Genomic DNA, 22,602 nt, shown 5'->3' with positions numbered 1-22,602 from the left:
GCGCCACTGGCAAAAACTCATATAGCAAATTTAAAAAATTCCAATAGAGGAATTAAGGTTATGGGGACCCCGAGACGACCGTCCGTGACGCAGCATAAAGTGAAAGTGATTGTCCCGTTGAGCCGCGCGCCCGAACTAAGCGGCGTCGTACAATAAACACCGCATCCCCGCCACCGCGAGCTACGCGCGGAGTGGGGATGCGGACCCCGAGACGACCGTCCGTAACGCAGCATGAGTGAAAGTGAAGTCCCGCTGAGCCGCGCGCCCGAACTATGTGGCGTTGTACAACCACACCGCACCCCCGCCACCGCAAGCAACGCGCGGAGTGGGGATACTGTTGCACACCCGACCGGGATTATAAGGAGGTACCAAATGGCTCACTTTACACATTCTACTCAGGACTTCTGACACTGCAACACTCACTGGACTACACGGATTCTACACCTCGCCTCCTGTTCGAGCAACCATCTCCAGGACACGCGCTCGAGGTTTAATATCGACGACTGTCGAAGGATCCCAGTCAACACGTGTCAAGAACGTACCGGACGATTTCATAAGGGCCACTTTGTACAGTTCGCTGTACAAACGTCCTATCACAGATCGTCAACCGGACTGCTGATAACTACAAAACAGAAGCGTAACCCCACGACCGCTTCATTGGTGACCCCGACGTGATATTAAACCGTATTTTTAAATGCGTATAACCTCGGCAGTTTTTGACACCAACGCTATTTTTTTTATTTATTTTTTTTTCAAAAAAAAAAATATCTGTCCTGACGGAACCCAACACAACCGTATTTTTAAATGCGTATAACCCCGGCAGTGTTTGACACCAACGCTAAATAATATTTTTTCCCGAAAAAGTATTACTCAAACGTGACGATGGAAGCTCCAGCCAACACCAGTGCTCCAACCGCCAACTCCGATGCTGTGTCCGTGACGCCTCCGCCCTTCACCAGCGATGACCCTATCCTGTGGTTCATCATGCTCGAAGAACAACTGGCCCATGCTCGAATTACGGCGGACGAAACGAAGTACTACAAGGTGCTGACTTCGTTGCCGCCTCGCACCATCCAAGAGGTACGTGATATTATCACTAATAAACCGGCCGCGCACGCATACGACACGTTAAAGGCTGCTCTGATCAGCCGCCTTTCATCATCACGCGAAACGAAGTTAAGGCAATGCCTTGAGCGCGAGGAGATGGGCGACAGGAAACCATCTCAGTTTTTACGGCACTTGGAAGGACTCGCCGGTTCAGAGTTTTCCGTGCTAGGCCTACGCACGGTGTGGATGGCCCGTCTTCCTTCACACGTGCGTCAGATGATGCTGATTTTGGACGACACGAGCATCGATAAACTCGCCACCATCGCCGACAAACTAATGGACGCCGAACCTTGCGGATACAACACGACTGCCGCCGTCAGTGCACCACCTCCACCAACCACTCCGTCAAGATTGGACGTACTTGAGGAAAAGCTTTCCCAGATGACGGCCATTTTGGAGAAAATGGTCGTCAACACAGACCGTCAAAGAAGCTCGAGCCGGAGCCGAGCTTACAACAACCGCCCGAGAAATCGCTCCTCTTCGCGAAAACGCCCAAGTAACGATTCAGGACTCTGTTACTATCACGAGACTTTCGGGGACAAGGCGCGCCGTTGCAAGGATCCGTGCTCGAAAAGGTCGGAAAACTAATCCGGCATTCGTCAATGGCAGCGGACGATGTTAGGCCGAAGTCAAGCCGCCTGTTTGTTACCGACAAAGTAACAAAAGAGAAGTTCTTGATCGATACCGGCTCGGACCTGTCCGTGTATCCGAGAAGCAAATTAGGACTTCGAACTCCAGCTATTCCGTACGACCTTTTCGCAGCCAACGGTTCCATCATCCAAACGTTTGGATGGAAACAACTGTCCGTCGATTTAGGACTTCGTCGAGATTTCCAGTGGCGTTTTATCATTGCCGACGTAACGAAGCCCATCATTGGAGCTGATTTTTTGCACCATTTTAATCTACTAGTAGATTTAAAACATGCCCGCCTGGTCGACGGTACAACTGCATTCAACATTCAATGCATTGTACAAGGCACAGATAGTTTGCCGCAGATCAAAGCTATTTCCGGAACGACGACGTATCACGACATTTTGAAACGTTTTCCGGAAATTACGCAATCAGCTGGATTGACATCGCTGCGACCTCAGCCGAAACATTCAGCAGTGCATCACATCCGGACCAGTTCAGGCCCTCCAGTTTCAAATCGCCCTCGACGACTAGCTCCGGAGAAGTACCACATCGCCAAAGAGGAATTCCGGAAAATGATCAACGACGGAATCGTTCGACCATCTGACAGCCCATGGTCATCGCCTCTTCACCTGGTCGCGAAGAAAACTCCTGGCGAATGGCGACCCTGTGGAGATTATAGAGCCCTTAACGCAAGAACAATACCCGACAGCTATCCCGTGCCACATATTGAGGATTTCGCCCACGCACTGGCGAACCAGAAAATCTTCAGCACAATCGATTTGGTACGGGCGTACCATCAGATACCTGTGGCTCCGGAGGACATTAAGAAGACTGCAATATCTACACCGTTCGGACTTTATGAGTTCCCCTTTATGTCGTTTGGCCTACGCAACGCAGCACAGACGTTCCAGCGATTTATGGACTCAGCACTTCGAGGACTCGACTTCTGTTTCGTCTACATCGACGATATACTCGTCGCATCCGAAAACCACAAACAGCACGAGGAACACCTTCGGCAGCTATTCGGCCGACTAAAGGAATACGGAGTGCTAATCAATTCAGCGAAGAGTGTTTTCGGAAAAACAGAAGTTGATTTCCTGGGATATCGCGTTTCCCACGAAGGCACCAGGCCACTGCCGGAAAAGGTTGCAGCCATTGCAGATTTTCCCCGCCCGGACACCATGCAGAAACTACGACGTTTCCTAGGGATGTTAAATTTCTACCGGAGGTTTATCCCTAGTGCGTCCGCGAATCAACAACTTCTCACGGATCAACTGAAGGGAAGTAAATCCAACAACGACCCGGTGCCGTGGAGTGAAGATTTGGAAAAAGCCTTCACGGCATGTAAACAAGGTTTGTCAGACGCCACCTGCTTAGTGCATCCTGACCCAAGTTTACCACTCGGACTTTTCACTGACGCCTCGGACAGGACTATCGGCGCAGTGCTTCAACAACATTCACCGGATGGATGGCAACCACTTGCCTTTTACTCGAAGAAAATCTCACCAACGGAGACTCGATACAGCACTTACGATCGAGAGTTGCTAGCCATATATCGAGCAGTGAGACATTTTCGTCACATGATCGAAGGACGAGAATTTTCAATACATACCGATCACAAACCGCTGACGTATGTATTCAGACAGAAACCCGACAAAGTTTCCCCTCGACAATTCCGTCACACCGACTACATCGCGCAGTTTTCAACCGACGTCCGACACATTTCGGGCAGCGATAACGTTGTGGCGGATGCATTATCCAGAATAGAAAGCGTGCAGTCTTTAAATTACGAAGATCTGTCGCGCCAACAATCAGCAGATCCGGAAATTGAGAAATACACCAATTTGCGGACCGTCAACATTCCTGGATCCGATGCGACAATTTTGTGCGATAGCTCTACCGGCAACGAGCGACCATATCTACCGCTCCAATTTAGAAGACAAGCTTTCGAATTGTGCCACAATTTATCGCATCCTGGAGGACGACCGACAACCAAACTCGTCGCAGAGAAATTTTTCTGGCCCTGTATGCGCACCGATTGCAAACGATGGGCTAGAGAGTGTGAACAATGCCAGCGATCGAAAATTTCTCGCCATGTTTCCACTCCGATTGGCAGTTTCCCGTCCCCGGAGGGACGGTTCGAACACATCCACATTGACCTCGTCGGCCCTCTTCCACAATCTGAAGGGAAAAAGTATATGTTAACGTGCGTCGACAGATTCACCCGCTGGCCTGAAGCTTTTCCTATGGAAGACATCACTGCAGAAACCGTTGCAAAGGAGTTTTTCAGCGGATGGATTTCCCGCTATGGAACACCTCTCCGCATTACCACCGATCAAGGCCGACAATTCGAAAGCGCCCTGTTTAAAGAATTGACCCGCTCAACCGGATCTACACACATAAGGACAACAGCATATCATCCCGCGGCAAATGGGATGGTCGAACGGCTCCACAGACAACTAAAAGCCGCCCTCATGTGCCATCAAGACGAGCATTGGACTGAGTCGTTACCCGCAGTTTTAATGGGAATCCGCGCAGCCTGGCGAGAGGATATAAAAGCGACCTCAGCAGATTTAGTATTCGGACAACCTCTCCGATTACCGGGAGAATTTTTGGCTCCACGTACGCATAATTACACGTCACCGACTCCTGATTATGCCGAACGACTACGACAACGGATGGCCGAATTGACACCGACACCGCCCAAGCGACATGGACCACGTCCTACCTTCGTTTTCAAGGACCTGCACACGACCTCTCACGTTTTCGTGAGACATGGCGCAGAACGAGGCTCACTACAGCCACCATACGACGGACCATTCGCTGTTATTAGCAGAACAGACAAATGCGTAACAGTGAATATTCGAGGCAAACCGAAAACCGTTTCAATCGACCGCTTGAAACCGGCTTATATCCAAACAACGGATCAAGATACGGCGCCTATTCAAGAAATACCAGCGGAATCTACCCCACGGAACAAGAAGCCGCCTGAATGCGTAATCAAACGGACAAGATGCGGAAGAAGAGTGAAATTCCCAAACCGCTTGGAAGACTGATCATCCAGCAACAGCTTCAACAAAACGACAGACGAGCTCTTCACAAATACGGATAACGACACAGCCAGTATCTTGAAATATATTTTTTAATTGCAGTAATAATATTTTTCTTTATATTTTAAGGTAGAAGTATGCACACGGAGGAAAATGTCATGCACAAGTGACAAACGGACCCCGGACCCCTACTTTTCCGTTAGCTGAGAGTTTCGTAAGGGCCACTTTGTACAGTTCGCTGTACATACGTCCACACAATCATCAACCAACTGGTTCTGCTTCCATCTGCACTGACCCACGCTGCGCACGAGACCACATCAGTCTGAACGAGCCTCAGCTTCTCCTCTTGGTTAAATTCCGCAACTGTAAATTGCTAAGAGGGGGAGTACTATGGGGACCCCGAGACGACCGTCCGTGACGCAGCATAAAGTGAAAGTGATTGTCCCGTTGAGCCGCGCGCCCGAACTAAGCGGCGTCGTACAATAAACACCGCATCCCCGCCACCGCGAGCTACGCGCGGAGTGGGGATGCGGACCCCGAGACGACCGTCCGTAACGCAGCATGAGTGAAAGTGAAGTCCCGCTGAGCCGCGCGCCCGAACTATGTGGCGTTGTACAACCACACCGCACCCCCGCCACCGCAAGCAACGCGCGGAGTGGGGATACTGTTGCACACCCGACCGGGATTATAAGGAGGTACCAAATGGCTCACTTTACACATTCTACTCAGGACTTCTGACACTGCAACACTCACTGGACTACACGGATTCTACACCTCGCCTCCTGTTCGAGCAACCATCTCCAGGACACGCGCTCGAGGTTTAATATCGACGACTGTCGAAGGATCCCAGTCAACACGTGTCAAGAACGTACCGGACGATTTCATAAGGGCCACTTTGTACAGTTCGCTGTACAAACGTCCTATCACAGATCGTCAACCGGACTGCTGATAACTACAAAACAGAAGCGTAACCCCACGACCGCTTCAAGGTGATAAAAAGATTTCTTATTTGCCACATACAGGGGCTACAATTGAAAAATAACACCACCATTTATATATGGCACTGGAGTGGACGGTGCATTGCAGTAATCTACCAACTCCTTTTTTCCATTTGTTTTATATTTTGTGTTAAAAACACGCATATTATATATAGTTATACATTAGGATCTCATACACGCACGGCGGAGCGCGTGCGCGTATGAGATCCTCGCGTTGTTGAACGAGTGTGTGGTAACGATACTAGGACTTCGCACGACTTCTGCAATCCCTTTTTAATAAATGTAAAATTATATTCTTTGTATATTTAAAAGATAATAAAATATATTCTAGTTTTAAATATTAATAAAAACTCGTTTTTTATGTCATTTTCCAGACCCAAAGCAACTGAAATTTTGCCGAAAATAATTTATAGGTAATTTACAAGTAGATGTGTAAAAGCAGATAGAAACTTAAATAAACAAAGTTTATTTTCAAATCATCAGCTAGCTCTAAGGAATAATTTTGAGTGGTTACTTATTTTCAGTAGTCATAATCATAATAAACACTATTGGAAATGTTACGCCTTTATTTTGCTTTTAGGCGCTCCATCATAGCTAACGCTCCAGGTGACCGGCTATACAGCTTGCCCCTCGAGCTGGCTCTGAGTACTAAATAAAATAGCAACATACGCCGCAACGAAGCACGAGTTAACCCCATTAATATATCAAATATATGTATATTTATCATCATCGTTAATTCCAGTCGCTAATGCAAATTGTTCGGAAATACTTTACTCCTTTATATTTCTTTAAGGAGATCTTCTCCTACCATCAGGCTTATCAAATGTATACCTTTGTGTATTCTGATGTATTTGATGACTTCAGACAGGGCTGGCTCTGAACACACGCAACCAATTCACTCACGTAGGGCCCTGCGCTCAAAGTAAAAAATAATGAAAACATATGTTCATATTATTTTTATCACAAAGTGTTAAATTACAATTTGTATAGTGATATTTTATTTTCCTAAAAAACACGAAGAAATCAAAATTGTACGAATTATATGGTCGTTTTTATCGTCCCAAACATTGTGTACCTTTGTAAAATTCGTAAACCTAGACCGAGCCGGTCTTGTGCTTCACAAGAACTCCATCGTCAATTTTTCAGGGCCCTTGAAATCTGCTGTATAAAAGAAACAGGGATCAGAACAACTTGAATGTGTCGTTTCTATAAATCATTCCTATTGCCCTATAGTATAGGGCCTATACCGTTCCCACAATTAGGCCTGAAAATCTTCTTCGGGATCCGCACGAAAGCCTACAGCAGTTGAGCGTCGCTGGTGCTCATTTACTAGGACTGATCTTATCAGATTGTAATATAGACGTGTTTTAGTTTTTCTGGATATACAGAAGCTATATAATAATATATATATATATATATATATATATATATATATATATATATATATATATATATATATATATATATATATATATATATATATATATATATATATATATATATATATATAATGATATATAAATCCCCCTCTCTTTTATCTAAGATATCTCTTATCCGTCTACTTAAATTGATTAGTGGATTAGTGATGCGGAACACCATTAATAGTTTCGCGTCTGTGTATCTGTCCGTATGCATCATAAGATTCCCTATCGAGCTCGACATTCTAATTAGAATCCACTACTATTTGCCTCTCAGCCATACACCGTGGGGGTGTTACCCTGCGCTTCTAAAGAAATATTTACCATTTTATTTTTATTATATAATAATGCTCTTTTCTTATAATAAATATAAATATTTTATTGCTTTTGGTGACAAAAATAGTAGGAATACATTTAATAATGACTATAATAATTATATTTATTTAAAATATCGTTGAAATTCCGCACAAAATTTAAAAAAGTCAGATTCATAAGTAGTAAAATTATGGAATGAAGTTAGTGGTATTGTAGGTTAATCAAATTTATTCATTTAACAATCCAGAACTGACGCCGATCCCCTAGAAATAAAAGTGGGAGTGGTGTCGCATACAACGAATAAAGAGATAAAGCATGCTCTTTCGTGTAACGGTACTTCGTCCAGATGACATGGGAATCTTATGAAGCCGTCCGTATAGATGAAGCGAAGGATTATATCTATGAGAGTCGTAGTTTCTAATGCGCCGAACCTTCTGAGCACTGTACAACCAATAAAGAAGAGCTAACTGATTAATGGCTAAGATCCGGGCTTATTAAAAAAATATTACTTCGTTGACTTTGCCATCAGCGGCTTAGCATTCTTAACGGCTGATACGAAGCGTTTATTTTATTTTTGCTTGTCGTTTTTAAATTTATGACTGAAATTTATCGCAAACACAGTACTTAGCATGTATAATTATTTAGTATTTTGTTTAATATTCGCAAATATAGTACCTTGTTATTTTATATTTATTTTTAATAATTTATTTTCTGTATATACAAAACTGGTTATAGTTTGTAGCGTTATGGCCAAATCTGTCAATGCGTGTATATTTTAAGCTGTCAAATTTGTTACTACAAATCTTTGTATAATTCATATGTAATTTCTTGTTAAATACTGTTCATGTATTTTTACCAATAATAATCATGCTATAAATACCGATTATAATTTATTCTGTAGAATGTTAAAAAAAAAATATACCTAGACACTAATACGAATATTTTATTTGATATTTATTTTCATTGATGGGTTAGGAAAAAATATATAAGATATGCTATATTAAAATATTTAAAAAGGAAAAATCTTACTAAATTTGGTATTATACTTGAATATAAAATGTAATAAATTATGATGATTAAAATAATAAAAATAAGAATTTCTTCAAATGTCACTGTTTTTATTTACATCAATTATTTGAGAAGAATATATATTTATTATGAACGACACTGGCAACTGTTCCATCTATTGATTAAACAAAGTTTCTTTTGTGTACTTTTATGTTAATAATGGAGGACAGTGATCAAGATAGTATAACATTAAGGCAATTCAACGGAATATATCTATTAAATACAGATAATACTAAAATAATTGACGTCGTAAGCGAGCTAGAGAGTTCCATCGAAAATACTGACGATCCGCTTGAAGGGTTTCACGATGCGATTACGATAAATGAACAATATGAAAAACCAGTAAATGCAATATAGAATTGGATTTATTTTATTTTATTATCGAATTAATAAATTAATAATTGTATGTATTGATAGAGTTACAGACGACCAAAGTACAACTTGAAAATGATTTTATCATATTCTTCGAAATACATAAAGAGCTTCAACAAATTTGGAGAGCAACTGTATGAAAATAACAATCCAAAAACGATCAATACTGACAAATCTAGTAGTTTTAACTTATGCGACGACAAGTTATCGGACTTAATCAAAGATTATACCTTGAATGAATGTAAGTTTACAATATCACTCCCCGAAGCTGTAATTAAACAAATTAAGGTTCGTTTAGTAAAATAATAGATTATATTATTATTTACATGTATTGATATATTTATATTATTGATTTTTAGAGCTTAAATTATTTACCAAAAATAGGACAGCCTAGTCAAGAAGATGATATATTACCGATTCAAAGTTCAAATAAGCAGAAAAATTTATTACAGTGGAATCAGATAAATGAAACTAACTTGAGATGCTTAGTCTGGTTGAAAGACCATCAAAATCAGTAATTTAGGATTATGGTTAATGCCTTTGTGCAGTTTTAAATTATGTTTTATTTGAAGAATGAATGTAAAATAATACTAAAAAATATAATTTAATATATAGCTTAAGAAACAAGTATATTCGTGTAGTTTTAACATATTTTAGAGATGTATTTAATTCCAATTATATTGCACTCCTGGTGTTTTTTTAATTTAGTTTATTAATTTATTTCTGAATACTTTACATTTTGAGTGTTCATTTTCAGTGCAATTTGGTTTTAACTGTTTTGAAAACTCATTATTTAAGGTACATTTGTTTATAAACTGTCTTTTTGTCTAATATGACGTTATCTTTTAGTGATTTTTGTCTTTGGAATACACTAAATACTTTCCTATTAATTGATTTTTTAACACATTTTAGTCGGTGTTTGATACACTACTTTGGTGGTTGTTAAAAGGTAAATAAAACAAGTAATGCGTTTGAAATGTTTTGCTTTTATTACAAAATATGTTTCAAAATAATTGTGTATATGTAATCATATTTCATAACAGTGGTGATTCCGGTATATACTTTTTTTTAATAATATCCATTTTATATTGATTGAAAATAATTTAACGTAATTTTGATACATTTTTTCTTTTAAAACAAAGTCTTGCATTCACGTTCACATACATCAAACATAACAACTTACACAACATTTTTCGTGTCTTAATTACACACATTATGATGCAGTTATACATAATTAATATACATTACATTACAAATACAAATGTGCAATTAATTAAAATATCATCGTTCATCGTTTTATTTTTATAGATGGCAATTTCAAAGCTTAAAAACGATCAAACTATAATATATATATGTATTATATATAATATATACTTGCTAGGTTGAAATTAAAACATGTCATAACGTCATCAGCCTCATTTTTCTCTAATGTGAATACTATGCTCAAAAAATCTATATAAAAACTCGTTATCCTCTAATCTTTTAACTTTATCCTAGAAACATGTTGACGATAAAAAATTAAATCGAAATAATTTTACAACAATTATAGGCACATAAACACTGCCACATATTACAGAAAGTGTTACAATTTATTAGTTATCGAGTACAAGTAACGAACTATTTGAGTCTGGTTATGTTTGTTACGATGTAATTAACGAAACAAATATTTAAAAGGCACGTTTTGACAGCAATTATTAGCTCTAACATTCAACTGCCGCAATCGCATAAGCCATAGAGCAAAAACTAAACATGTACATTAATAAAAATCAAATTCTATATTGTATATGTATGAATAAATTTATGTACCACAAATAAAGTAAATATACGTACATTTCTTAATGATATTGTATTACATATTAAAATTGATTCAATCGTAAAGCAAGCAATTTGTGCTATGTTTTCCTTATACATAGATGTATATATATAATATCTTGATTATTAATAATAACATTGTTTGAATAGTGTACGAATAAACAACTGATACACATTAGGTGTTTTGGTTGCCGAATAAATTTTGGTAACTTTTTAGTATGTGTAACACAATTGTTACACTGTTTATGAAAATACAATATATAATTTACAATCTGAACACAAAATCAAATTTGCACGACCTAGATATGTTCTTAATATATCTATAAAAATAATTTTGTATGTTCTCACTTTTACATTTTGCACTCATTTTTGCGTATGTTATTATAGTGTTTTTTTTTATTAGTGAACATCAAGTTTAAAAATTGACAAAACATTTAAAAACCTTCCGAATTTAATTATTTAAATTAAATCTTACAAAAATACTGATTAATTACTATCACAGAACTATTGATACATATATAAATCATATATATGTGTATATTTTATACATATGCTAGTTAAAGCAAACTATGCCGACTAGCGATGTTGCATTGAAAAGTTAGATTCAAATCACTCGTCGTTACTATAATTAGTCGTAGAATATGTGTGATGAGTTCCGATTAAGTGTAAACGTATCTATACCTCAAATACATGCCTAAATCTTTTAGAAAAAAAATATATCACATTGAATTCATGTGACTGGTTGCCTTAATATCTGTCTACATTACCAAATTAAATATGCATGAACATCGTCACAGATTACATGCTACAAAAATAACTACAACTTAATATGATACTTACATACAAATCAGTGTACAGATATGCTCTTTTTAATAAATTAAAAAGCCAAAAATTGCACATTTTTTACATTAAAATATTACCACTATGTAAATACATGTATCAGTATGTGTATAAGCAAAAAAGCCATATGTAGTAATAATAATATAAACCTTAGAAACCTATAATTGTTTTTTTTAATAAAGCACCTATAGTTACACAATATGTAAATCAATCACAGAAGCACAATATTGATATGGAAATTAAAATTAGCAAAATATTATTCGGTTTAATTGACGCATATTCGTTAAGTCTCTTAATCGTACAGTTTAAACTTAACGACGGTAAAAGTTAAACGCGCCGATAAACCTCGAGAGTTTACATGCTCGTTAACTTTCATACTATGAAAACTACTCGCAAGTTTTGTCGGCGCTAAAAGTAAATCTACGCTACGAAAAATAACCAATCTTATCAATATTAGTATTAGCACAAAACGCCAGCGGTTACTCAAGTTGCATATGCATTAAAAGAAGCATTACAAAAAAAATAGTAAAATGAAAGCCTCCCATTGTTACCACTATTGCAACACATTGAGTTAGTAACAGTTATTCACTATTTGGTTAAATCAATTCCATTTTTTCCAGTTAAATGTTATTAATTATTAGCTTAACTTACAAACACATGCAAAATGGTATAAACTTTCAACTGTGTTGATGTTACATTACTTGTATTTATTTTATTAAGTTGTACTATATGAAATAAATAAATTTAGATATAATCAATAATTTAATCGCTAAGTGTTAAAAATAAATTTTTTGCTAACAAAAAGAAAACAATATGAATTTTTTTAATATTTATGAGGTTTATTTTCTTACGTTGTCCTTCTTTTAATACTGACATTTTTGCATTGTATTTTTTATAGGAGTATTAAAAAACAATTCCATTAAATTATTTTTTTTCTTTGAATTCAGAAACTTCATAATTATATCAGACTATTTTTGAAAATAGATATAGAGGACATAGATTTATTAATTTAATATGATAGAACTGCATATTGAACTTATACCATTTTTAATGTACACATGTCACAAATTTCAAAAACATTTACAATTACATAAATATGTATATATTGTAATTATAAACATCACGAAGAAAATATATTTGTAAAATCAATTGCAAATCAATAATACATGATATGAAAAATAGCTAAAAAATATGATTTCTTCATCGATACTTTTGCATTATATTAATATTTTAAATCACTTCAAAGCTTCCTTTGATTCGTTTAATACAATCTAAAAATATTGCTTATATATACATATAATATATATTATATATTTATTTATTAATTACATTCAGTCAAAATATCAATGTAACCGTGCCTTTCAATGTTTTTTTTTATCGACGACGAATCATCTAGCAAAACTAATTCAACAACACTAGCTAAATACTACAATGATTTTCTTTTTATATTTGTTGCAAACTATTCTTAAACGGTCATTACTCAAAAGCACAGTTGTACGTGGCTCCGTTACGGCAAAATATATATCCAAAGGCACAAAATTAATAATACAAATACAATACACAATTACAACCGTCGTTTCAACGCCGAACATCGTAACGGCTCTCGGCCACCGTCGCCGATATGTAATACGTTGACGCATATACAACCCAGGGCAACTACGATACTGTCTTTTCCCGATAAAATACAGTATCATTCGGAACAGCTGAACACCCTGAGGTTGAGTATAGACGAGAATCAAACCTTCCTCGGCTCGGCCGAACCGTTTGCTTGACAATACTTTCCGTTCGAGCGGATCACGACGGTGGCGGCTGGGGATCGCTCTTCGTTTCGCAAGTGTCCGTCCACGAATCCAGGGTTTAATATTATATTAGGCACTAACTCCATCACATCTTGGTCTTCGTCTGATTGTGAGCGAAAGCCGTGCCACCGAACCAGCAATAGTGGATTGAGAGGCACCCAATGAGAGTTGTTGCCAAAGATCAGACCAGCGAATAGGATGATGTGCAGTAGGCAGATGCATGTGTGCATTACAAGAGAAGAAAGATAGAAAAATCCGGTGAACGAGAGTCGTGCATATATTATTTATTTTAAATATTTCATTAAATATATGTAATACTTAAACATAATGGAATTACTATTAAATTAAAATTTATATTTTATATTATAAATAATGGTTAATACTTCCATTGTGCTTAAATTTATGTTTTATCAATATTAAATATATATATTAAAAATTGATAAAGTGAATTGTATATTTTATGATATTAATATTAAAAATTTAATATTTTATCTAATTTATTGTAAATTGACTAATTTAATTGAAAATCTAATTCAACGTAAGCTATGTTACTCTCTTTTTATTTTATTAAAAATGCATACTGACTATTCCTACAATTTGTATTTATAATAAAAGTCAAAATTAATTAATTATATTAATAATGGTACTCCATCTAGATATTAATGTAATAATATTTATATAAATAAGCAAAACTTCTCAAATTAAAATTATATATAAGATTAGGAACTCTAATATTTTTTTAATTTGAAAACATAAAAATGCTAAAGGTCTCATTAAAAGTAGGCGAAACCATGATTGAATATCTAAATTATATATTATCTTGTATTGTCATAAATAGTTGCTGTTAATATATGTTTTGAAACGTTCTTTGTTTGGCTCATTTAGATCTTTTAGGTCAATTTTTTCAAGGAAGCCAGAAACGCTGGATAACAATGCTCTCTGAGATTCGACTTGGATGAATCTAGGTATTTTTATTGATACAATTGCAGAGCAACTTGGTATATCGACAGTTAACTGATAATTGTCACATTAACACTAGTGAATTGAATGTACATGCATCAATAGGTGCGACAAAAACCATTTTTTTTTTTAAATGATGAGATGAATGGAGAATGAGAATGCAATGTATCAACAAAGTTCATCCAAAAATTAGATTGCGACGTATATGCATCCGAAAAAGTGTATTTCTAAAACATATATCAATCAAAATATCAAAGGAGAACTCTATAAAAGAGTCACTTTTTTTAGCTCCCATCACATCGGCCCAAAAAGTGATCGGGGATCGTCCGATGGTTGATCCAACCATGCATACAGGATATTCTCTATGAGCTGAAGTAGAATTATTAATACATAATATGTATGAACTAGCTCGTTTTTATATAATGATCACAATATATCAATGAGATTGGGAAAATCTAGGAAAACGTAATCTATGATGATCGATCGGATTTATAATTATATAATTATAGCGCTGGTAAATCAGAGAATCTTACTTCTTTGAATTTTTTTTGTTTCATATATTTAAAAAAAATCTATAGCTGTTTAAGAGGCGTATTTTTTACTAATCTATGGCACTACCGGTAATATTAAATATTTTAAATATATAAGTTGTGAAGTAGTTCATTAAAATTATACTAAAAAAAAAAACAAGTATTTTATCTGGTGTTATAATTTTTGAATGAGAGAAGTATTGCTTTTAAAATGTCTTTTTAATTATAATTAATATCTAATGGAATATTTCGAAAATCCTCGCTTTTACATTTGTTAAAGAAACTATGCTATTTTTGGTATGTATATAAGTTGAATTTATAGTAAAAGCGAAGAAAATCTGTAATTAAATCTATTTATATTTATATAACTATAATAAAATTCTAAAATTTGTAAACTTCTAAATATTTTGTACATTATTTATTAAATTCAAAGTGTGTTATCAGTGTAAGTCGATAGATACCGTTTTTATAAATCGTAATAATTATCGTCAATCTTTAAGTAGACTTTGGAAACACTATAATGTAATAATGTATATAGTTATTGGCACGTGCACAAAATAGAACGTTTTGACAATGAAAACTTTATAAATATATACTAGATATACATATATTTATCATCTCTCTATCCGAAATAGATTCAAAACAAATCTTTGGACCCATCAGAATGGTCGCTCGTTATTAAATTTCAAGAAACATAGCATCAAAGGTAATAATGAAAGATTAATAGAATAGAATATTTATGTAAAATTATTGCTATCTACATGGCATGTCTCACCGTTTGGTACTCGGCACTCGCGGTAAAGCAGCATACACGTGCCGACGGTGAGGATGCACAGCGTTCCCATTACAACAGAGACGGCTGCGATCCACACGCGCGTGTCGAACGTGTCCACTCCGTTAAGCAAATGACGTCGTAGTTCTGTTAACAATTGCGGATCGTTAATAGCACCGTACAATTAAATTTAATCTCATATTATTACCTTTTTCTGTATCACTAATTGTGGTGTGACCGATAACTTCTACCGGAATGCTCGACCCTAGGACGTTGGTCGCCCAAACGCGAAACCAGTAACTGTTGTTCGGTAATAGATGATAAACGTCTATTTGTCTCTGAAAATGTATGATAATCTTTACGTATTCTTAAATTATATGCTTAATATTATGTTAGAAATATACCGCATTAGGACTGATATGATTGGGTGAAATCGGACGCCATGATTCTGTTTCGTTGGTTTCGATACTCGGCAGCGTGCTCCGATATTGAGCCGTAAAATCTATTATAGGATAGCCACCATCTCCGGCAACGTCCCAGAATATCAGACCCAAAATGGTAGATAAGTGTACCGATACATTTACAAGTGGGGGTGGATAAGCTGAAAGAATTTGAAAGTTTAGTTTTAAAAACTGAATATACCATCCTTATAAAACATTTATCTAGTATTAATTAATGTATTACTCGAATATTGTTGTATTTTATAAAAACAGATTGTTTTTTTTTAATATAAATGTAATATTGATAAAAAATTAAATTATTTTATTATTTTTATAAATATATATGAATAAAATATTATTTTACTACATTTATTATAATTTTATTGTAAATATAATGAACAATTTTTGGAAAAGTCTTCTTTTAATTTTAATTTATGTATATGTCTAAGAACAAAAAAAACTTATTATGCTAAAATGTGTCAAGTCCACCCATAATCATTGCTTCAAAATGAGTTATTAATAATTCGTTAACTCTTCCCTTATGATGCGAAAAAAATTCAGGTTACACAAAGAAAAATTAAACATTATAGAGATTACAAACAGTGATGTGGTGGAAATAATAATAAAACTCCATAAATTAATAACTAATTATATGACCAAACACTAGCTTTGACTGAAATGTATTTCTAATAAATTAAAATTAATATTTTATTACTTAAATAAAATGTGAAATTTATCTTATAAATGCTTATTTTCTCTATATTTATGTTAGAAGTTAATTTTGTTATCAGTCAGGCACTATCGAATTTAGACCTCTTAAACTAAAGTCGAAATAAAAATCTCTTTAAACAATCTACAATATTTTCATTAAATTGAATATAAAATAATATAAAAGAAAATTATTTAGTTTATAATAGTTGTTTGCATTTTACTCAAAGGTAAGTAAATATGACATGTCTGATATTGATAGTAGTACAAACAGTTTGAATTAATAGAACTTTACAATGAATAGAAAAAAATATTTTGCAAAGTTGCGCAATAGCAATTATAATTCATCGCAAAAAGATGTTTGTATATTCAGTTTAAAACTAGATCGTGACTTATTTACTGCACATTAAACGTTGATTGTGTTTTCAGTGTGCAACGTCACGTGGATAATTACATTCATTATAGTAATCATATGACAGTAGACAATAAAACACAATAGCACAAGTTGATTTGAAATGTCTATTGTCCGTTCCTGAGAGAGAATCGTTAACTGATAGTGGTACTTGATTTATTTATTTTATAAATAAACTTACTCTTTACAGTCAGATTTGCACTTATTATCACAACACTATTATTGGAGTTTTCGTAGTCGACAGTGCAAGAATATAGTCCTGTATCATTTGAGTCTATAAAACTAAGTATTAGGCTACCGTTTTCCTGAAACATAAAGAGCGTAAAGATGAACATATATGTAGATTAAGGAAAGAGTGTCTGTGATTGCTGGATTGCATTTAACGTATGACCTTCATTTACTGCTTCTTATGAGAGCATATCTCACAATTGAAATAGCCTCTGTATGCTATGCATCCAACAATGACAGTGTAAAGGTCAGTGTTATGCTTTTGCATTATGGTTAGTTAATTTTGTTTTATACATACGTTAACACTGTGCCGATTGAACTCCTTGTTTCCTTTTCGTTCTAATACCCACATGACATTTTCAACGTTTGTCAACTTAGACAGTGCGCCGCAGGGCATTGTGACGTTCGCTCCAAAGTCGGCTGCATATTCACGGACCGCTGAGCAGGATACATCATATGCTACTGCAAAGCGTTACAAAAGCAATTAGCATCATTAATTGTGTATTAAGTTTAAAAGATATATCATTTTGATTTAGCTATATAAGAAAAGAAATTTAATTATTTATGTTTTAAGTACTTTCACAACACAAAATGGACGACTTTCAGAGAAAGCCTTTATAAATTTGCATCATAATTAAGCTGTTATGTTATTACTGCTCATCTTAGTGCCAAGTTTATTCAAATCAAAGATAGTTTCATAGCACAAATCTTCTGCAGAATACCGTTTGCTATTTTTTTGCTTGCCTAATAAGTGTCGGACAGTTTTCAGGGATATATTTAGATAAGTTAGGATTCCTTAAATTTTCCATTATATTATATTATTAGTTTATCTTTTCCACGTTATTCGTACTTTGCAACAACCTACTATGCTTTATAACATTTAATTTAAATACATAACAGTATCAGGATACATTTTCTTTTAGATGTAAAAACACAGCTTATAAATCATAAATGCTAAGTATACAGTTTAAAGCTTTATCTTTCTCCTAATCCTTGAGTGAAAGTTATTTTTCTTTGAGATAATTATCATATTTTTCTTGCAGCTTAATCTTTTCATCTTTACATTGATCTCTCTTCGAACTAAGAAATACAATATAGTGAACGCTTACACAACAACCGTTAAGGCACGACTGACACGTGACACTCTTACTTTGAATCACAATGTGAAATGTTCTCTTTAACATGAAAATATATATATATCAAATAAAAATTCAATTTATTCACAATTTTAATTATCGTAGTCTTCTTCTAAACTGACGAAATATAAAGTTTTGTTTATTCTATAAAGACAAATAATAACAAACTCCTGCGTTTGCACGAGATTGTCATTATTTGACAAAATCGTGTAAACACATGACTATTTTATATGCTACATATATTGTTAACAGTTTAATAACAGTCAAAATCAAATAGTATTTTAGTCATTATGATTTTAATGTAGGAAAGTAGAAATTTCTGATTGTCCCATAAGACTTTGCGTCTTCTAAGGTGTTAAATTAGTTATAAATTAAAATGTGTAATACTTTTACTTGATTATATATTCTTCATCTTTTTCTACAATAATTCTCCACGTGTTAATTTTTATATGTCTGATTCGAACAATAAAATATTTTAAGAAGCAAAAAAATATTTGTGCTAAAACTACAATTGGTTTTAGTATAATTTTTTGTAAAATATTTTTTTTCATTTAAAAACTGTTTTAGGGATCTAAATAGATTATAGTCGGAATTGGGGTTGATTAGCATCCAACCACTGCCTTTTACGTCGCGTGTTAAAAAAAGGATCCTAATATATCATACAACCCAGTAACAATTCGACTCAAAGATAAATCTTTCTGTTTAAGAATGATTAATTATTGTCACATTGAGATTTGCTGCGCGATGTTTTTCTCAGACAATTTATGAGATACTTATATTCTGCAAATTAGCACCTTTCCTAATTTTTGAATGTTTGTTAACTGATGTAGGCGAAACGTTAAGGTTCTGTGATAGCTTCTGCATCGTTATTCTCGAACCTATTTTTATGGCAGCCCTAATATTCTCACTAACAACCCCTTAGGTAGATATTTATTGGCAAAATTTCCGAAACTGCATTTGACACTTTCTTAATTTAATGGCATCCCTGCCCATAGCATTACAGATGTTTTTAGCAGCTATTGACCGAGTTGAAACTCATAAAGCATAATACACCTTAACTGAGATTATTTTATCTCCCGCCATTTTTAATTTTAGGTTGAAAATCTCGAAACAAAAAATATCACGTTACTAAATAGCATCATTGATACGACCACTGTTAACAAAAACCGAAATAATAGTGAATTGATAATTTATAAAAAGTTATACATTTTTGCAAATAAAAGAAAAAAATGCAAAACCTGATATTATCCTAATTATATTTTTAGTACTACTGATAAACTATATTTTTAAACTAATATTAAAGTTATAAATTAGCAACCAAAAACCCAATATATTCCATATTACGCGCAGCGTGACACAGTACTTTTATTTACTTAATTTTTTCACACCCCCTAACACAAAAATATTAAGCCCAAATAATTTATTAACTATTTTTTTCAAATATTATATTTTATTTTAATAATAGCTAACATCCCCCTCCATACAAAAATATTAGCATTGTGTTATTTAAAAAACATTTTTTTTAGATATTATATTTTATATAAATAATAGTAATAATAAAGTGAAATTTGCACAATCTTCAGAAATTTAAATATAAAAAAAATATTTTAGTATAGTTTTACCGTCGTGTGAAATTTTTGGGTAGTTTTGCTTACAACTGCTGTATTCCATAAATAAATTGTGAGATACAATTCTGATTATTTTATAAAATATATAAACTACTACTAATTTTTAGATGTTTTACTGATAAACTGTCGTTTTACTTAAATGTATTGTTTGCACAGTGCGTCAAATTTAAATGTTTTACCAATAAACTGATAGTTTTATTCGAATAAGGTTTCTACGGGTTGATTAGTTGCAAAAATGTTTTAAAAATTCATGCATTATTTTGATAAAATAGCATACCAACTTCATTCATAACTTATGACAATATCTACACTCTACTTATTTTAATAGTACACACAAACAAATACACGCAAAATTCACGTGATCACTGACAACAGGGCTGACTAGAAGAAATATTTAAATTTAAAAAAACAATATTAATTTTAGAAATAGATAAAATTAAAAAATACCCATAGAGCAAGGCGCGGTTTATGTATAATAAATAAAAAATATAGTATAAAATATAAAAATAGTGAAAGTTAACAATCTCGACAACCGTATCTCGATAACAAAAAAAACAATATCATCTTGTGAACACATGCCGATACCGTCCTCAGGGCAACCAACCAAATATTATACATGGCAGAATTTTAATAACAAGCGTTGAACGGTTTTCTTGTGCGCTGACTGATTAAAATAAATATACTTGCTAGTTGTTGACATTAACACTGAAGTAATCTTCACAAAACCTTTATATTTATTAGATGCATTTGAACAATCTTATATATTATATATGTCAAAATTATGTACGAAGATCTTATTTTTATTTTTCAAATGCAGTCCAAAATGTACTACACATCTTGCGCTATATAGTTCAGCCATCGATACATACGTATAAATATATATGATACATAAATACATACATAGCCGTCTAAGCTTTTATAGTTATTATTCAAAACCCTTTAATATGTTTGTCAAAATAGATAGGCAGTGATACACTTATACCGTTGATATAGGGTATTTTTGTTATAAATATAACACTATTTGTTTAACAGCAAATCTGAAAATCGCCTCTTCCAAAAAAAAAACGCCATTTGCATTCTATCACGCGTGACGTCATCAATCAAACCCACTTGAATCAAAAGTATTTTTAAAATCAAACGTGACCATAACATCGCATTTTTCGACCCGTTTTAAACTAAATCTATTAAGGTAAACTGTTGCGTACACGCTGCGATTTCTGCACAGCTTTTCGCGTGCCGAGCGCGCATCAAAAAAATCTATAAATCGACCATCGCCCGTCGTAAAAACGCTAAACATTTTAGCCCCGATATGCATATGTCGTATATATGTTTGTTGGCACGGGACGCTGACATGGCGCGCGCTTAGGGGTTAAACGGAAAATCGAAAATCACGTCGGCGGAAAAACAAGCTTGATTTTCCCCAAGCGGCCGTCGCGGTCGGTTACCTCTGAGGATTATGGCGACGATAGGCAAGTGAGCTGCGTGGTTGAAAAACATAATAACATCCCCGGGGGCGGCTGGAGCGAGATCGGGGTCAAACGGGGTCCTGTGAAATGGGTCGCTACGACGAACGCACGCACGTACTACGCGCAGGGCCGTTCGAGCCCTACTGGCGCGCGAGCATTTTCCGCGCCCGACGTTGTATGTAAAGCTACCCATACACGTACCGACTTGGTCGATAAGTGGCTTATTTTCCGAACTTCCGGTGCGTCGTTAAAAAGCAATCACTCCGCTGACGGCATAGTAAATTACGACGTTGGTCAATCTGAATTATGCATGTGGAGCTGATTGAAAAATTCATACCTGTGTATCCTTGCAATAATATTAAAAGCATAAGTATATGTCCACTTTCGAATATAGTATTACCAGAAAGCGTCAATAGGTAAGTAACAAATCAAGATTAAAATCCCTGTAAACAAATTTTGCTGCTGTATGAACAAAGTGGTGACTTGAAAACGAAAAAATGATCGGTCTGGTCTTAAACGAGTGAATATGTATTGTTATATTATTATTAGAATCCACTACTATTTACCTCTTATCTATATATTATGCTTAGTGTTTCTTCTCAAATTTTTTTTTTGAGAAATTCTCGAGAAGTAGCATTTTTTATTTTTCATTTTAAATTATATTTATTCAAATATTTTCATTTGATATTTTTTAAATACTAAAATAAAATTTAAATTTGCCCTGTCAGTGGTCGTTTTTTAATATTTTTATTCCATCAAAATTCATAGTATTTCATTAAATTATATTCATTTTTGGACGGCCCTCAAAGATGCTCGATAATAGTACACTCATTGAGAGGCGCCGCCATCTGGAACAACTGCTTTCCCGTTTTGCTCTTGCGCACATGTACTTGAGTATTGTTCTGTGTTC

At 34.7% G+C, this 22,602-nt stretch overlaps 2 protein-coding genes and 1 long non-coding RNA gene across 4 annotated transcripts; 2 read left to right on the top strand and 1 right to left on the bottom strand.

The window, feature by feature from the left end:
• The first annotated feature begins 882 nt into the window (after nucleotides 1–882).
• Nucleotides 883–1,695, top strand: LOC148237995 (uncharacterized). Its single transcript, XM_088181378.1, has one exon. It carries the CDS (start codon nucleotides 883–885, stop codon nucleotides 1,693–1,695), a length of 813 nt encoding a protein of 270 aa, XP_088037504.1.
• A 6,564-nt stretch (nucleotides 1,696–8,259) lies between these two features.
• Nucleotides 8,260–12,118, top strand: LOC148237994 (uncharacterized). 2 transcript variants are annotated; one of them, XR_015808884.1, is made up of 4 exons: nucleotides 8,260–8,341; nucleotides 8,760–8,931; nucleotides 9,007–9,249; nucleotides 9,321–12,118. It is a non-coding gene; the product is annotated as an uncharacterized LOC148237994 (long non-coding RNA). The 2 variants fall into 2 exon arrangements; XR_015808883.1 differs by lacking the exon at nucleotides 8,260–8,341 and having other exon boundaries at nucleotides 8,351–8,931.
• Nucleotides 9,928–21,818, bottom strand: LOC148237993 (contactin-1). The gene is made up of 7 exons (XM_088181417.1): nucleotides 21,672–21,818; nucleotides 17,761–17,924; nucleotides 17,416–17,539; nucleotides 16,079–16,275; nucleotides 15,883–16,012; nucleotides 15,678–15,821; nucleotides 9,928–13,515 (listed from the first exon to the last, which is right to left on the bottom strand). Exons 1-7 carry the CDS (start codon nucleotides 21,721–21,723, stop codon nucleotides 13,349–13,351), a joined length of 978 nt encoding a protein of 325 aa, XP_088037543.1. The 5' UTR covers nucleotides 21,724–21,818; the 3' UTR covers nucleotides 9,928–13,348.
• Nucleotides 21,819–22,602: the final 784 nt, after the last annotated feature.

This window comes from Plectrocnemia conspersa, unplaced genomic scaffold (genome assembly GCF_051122295.1).
Source record: "Plectrocnemia conspersa isolate PC_06_02 unplaced genomic scaffold, ASM5112229v1 ptg000002l, whole genome shotgun sequence".
In the NCBI taxonomy this organism is placed as follows: domain Eukaryota; kingdom Metazoa; phylum Arthropoda; class Insecta; order Trichoptera; family Polycentropodidae; genus Plectrocnemia; species Plectrocnemia conspersa.
This window is presented reverse-complemented; position numbering and strand designations above follow the sequence as displayed.

What these genes read in the sequence shown, in the direction of transcription:
- LOC148237995 (XM_088181378.1), top strand. Translation starts at nt 883, where the DNA reads ATGGAAGCTCCAGCCAACACCAGTGCTCCAACCGCCAACTCCGATGCT.
- LOC148237993 (XM_088181417.1), bottom strand. Translation starts at nt 21,723, where the DNA reads ATGTTTTTCAACCACGCAGCTCACTTGCCTATCGTCGCCATAATCCTC. An exon ending in TCAATCGGCACAGTGTTAAC is followed by an intron (nt 17,540 to 17,760) that starts GTATGTATAAAA and finishes TTTATGTTTCAG; the next exon opens with GAAAACGGTAGCCTAATACT. An exon ending in ATCATATCAGTCCTAATGCG is followed by an intron (nt 16,013 to 16,078) that starts GTATATTTCTAA and finishes ATACATTTTCAG; the next exon opens with AGACAAATAGACGTTTATCA.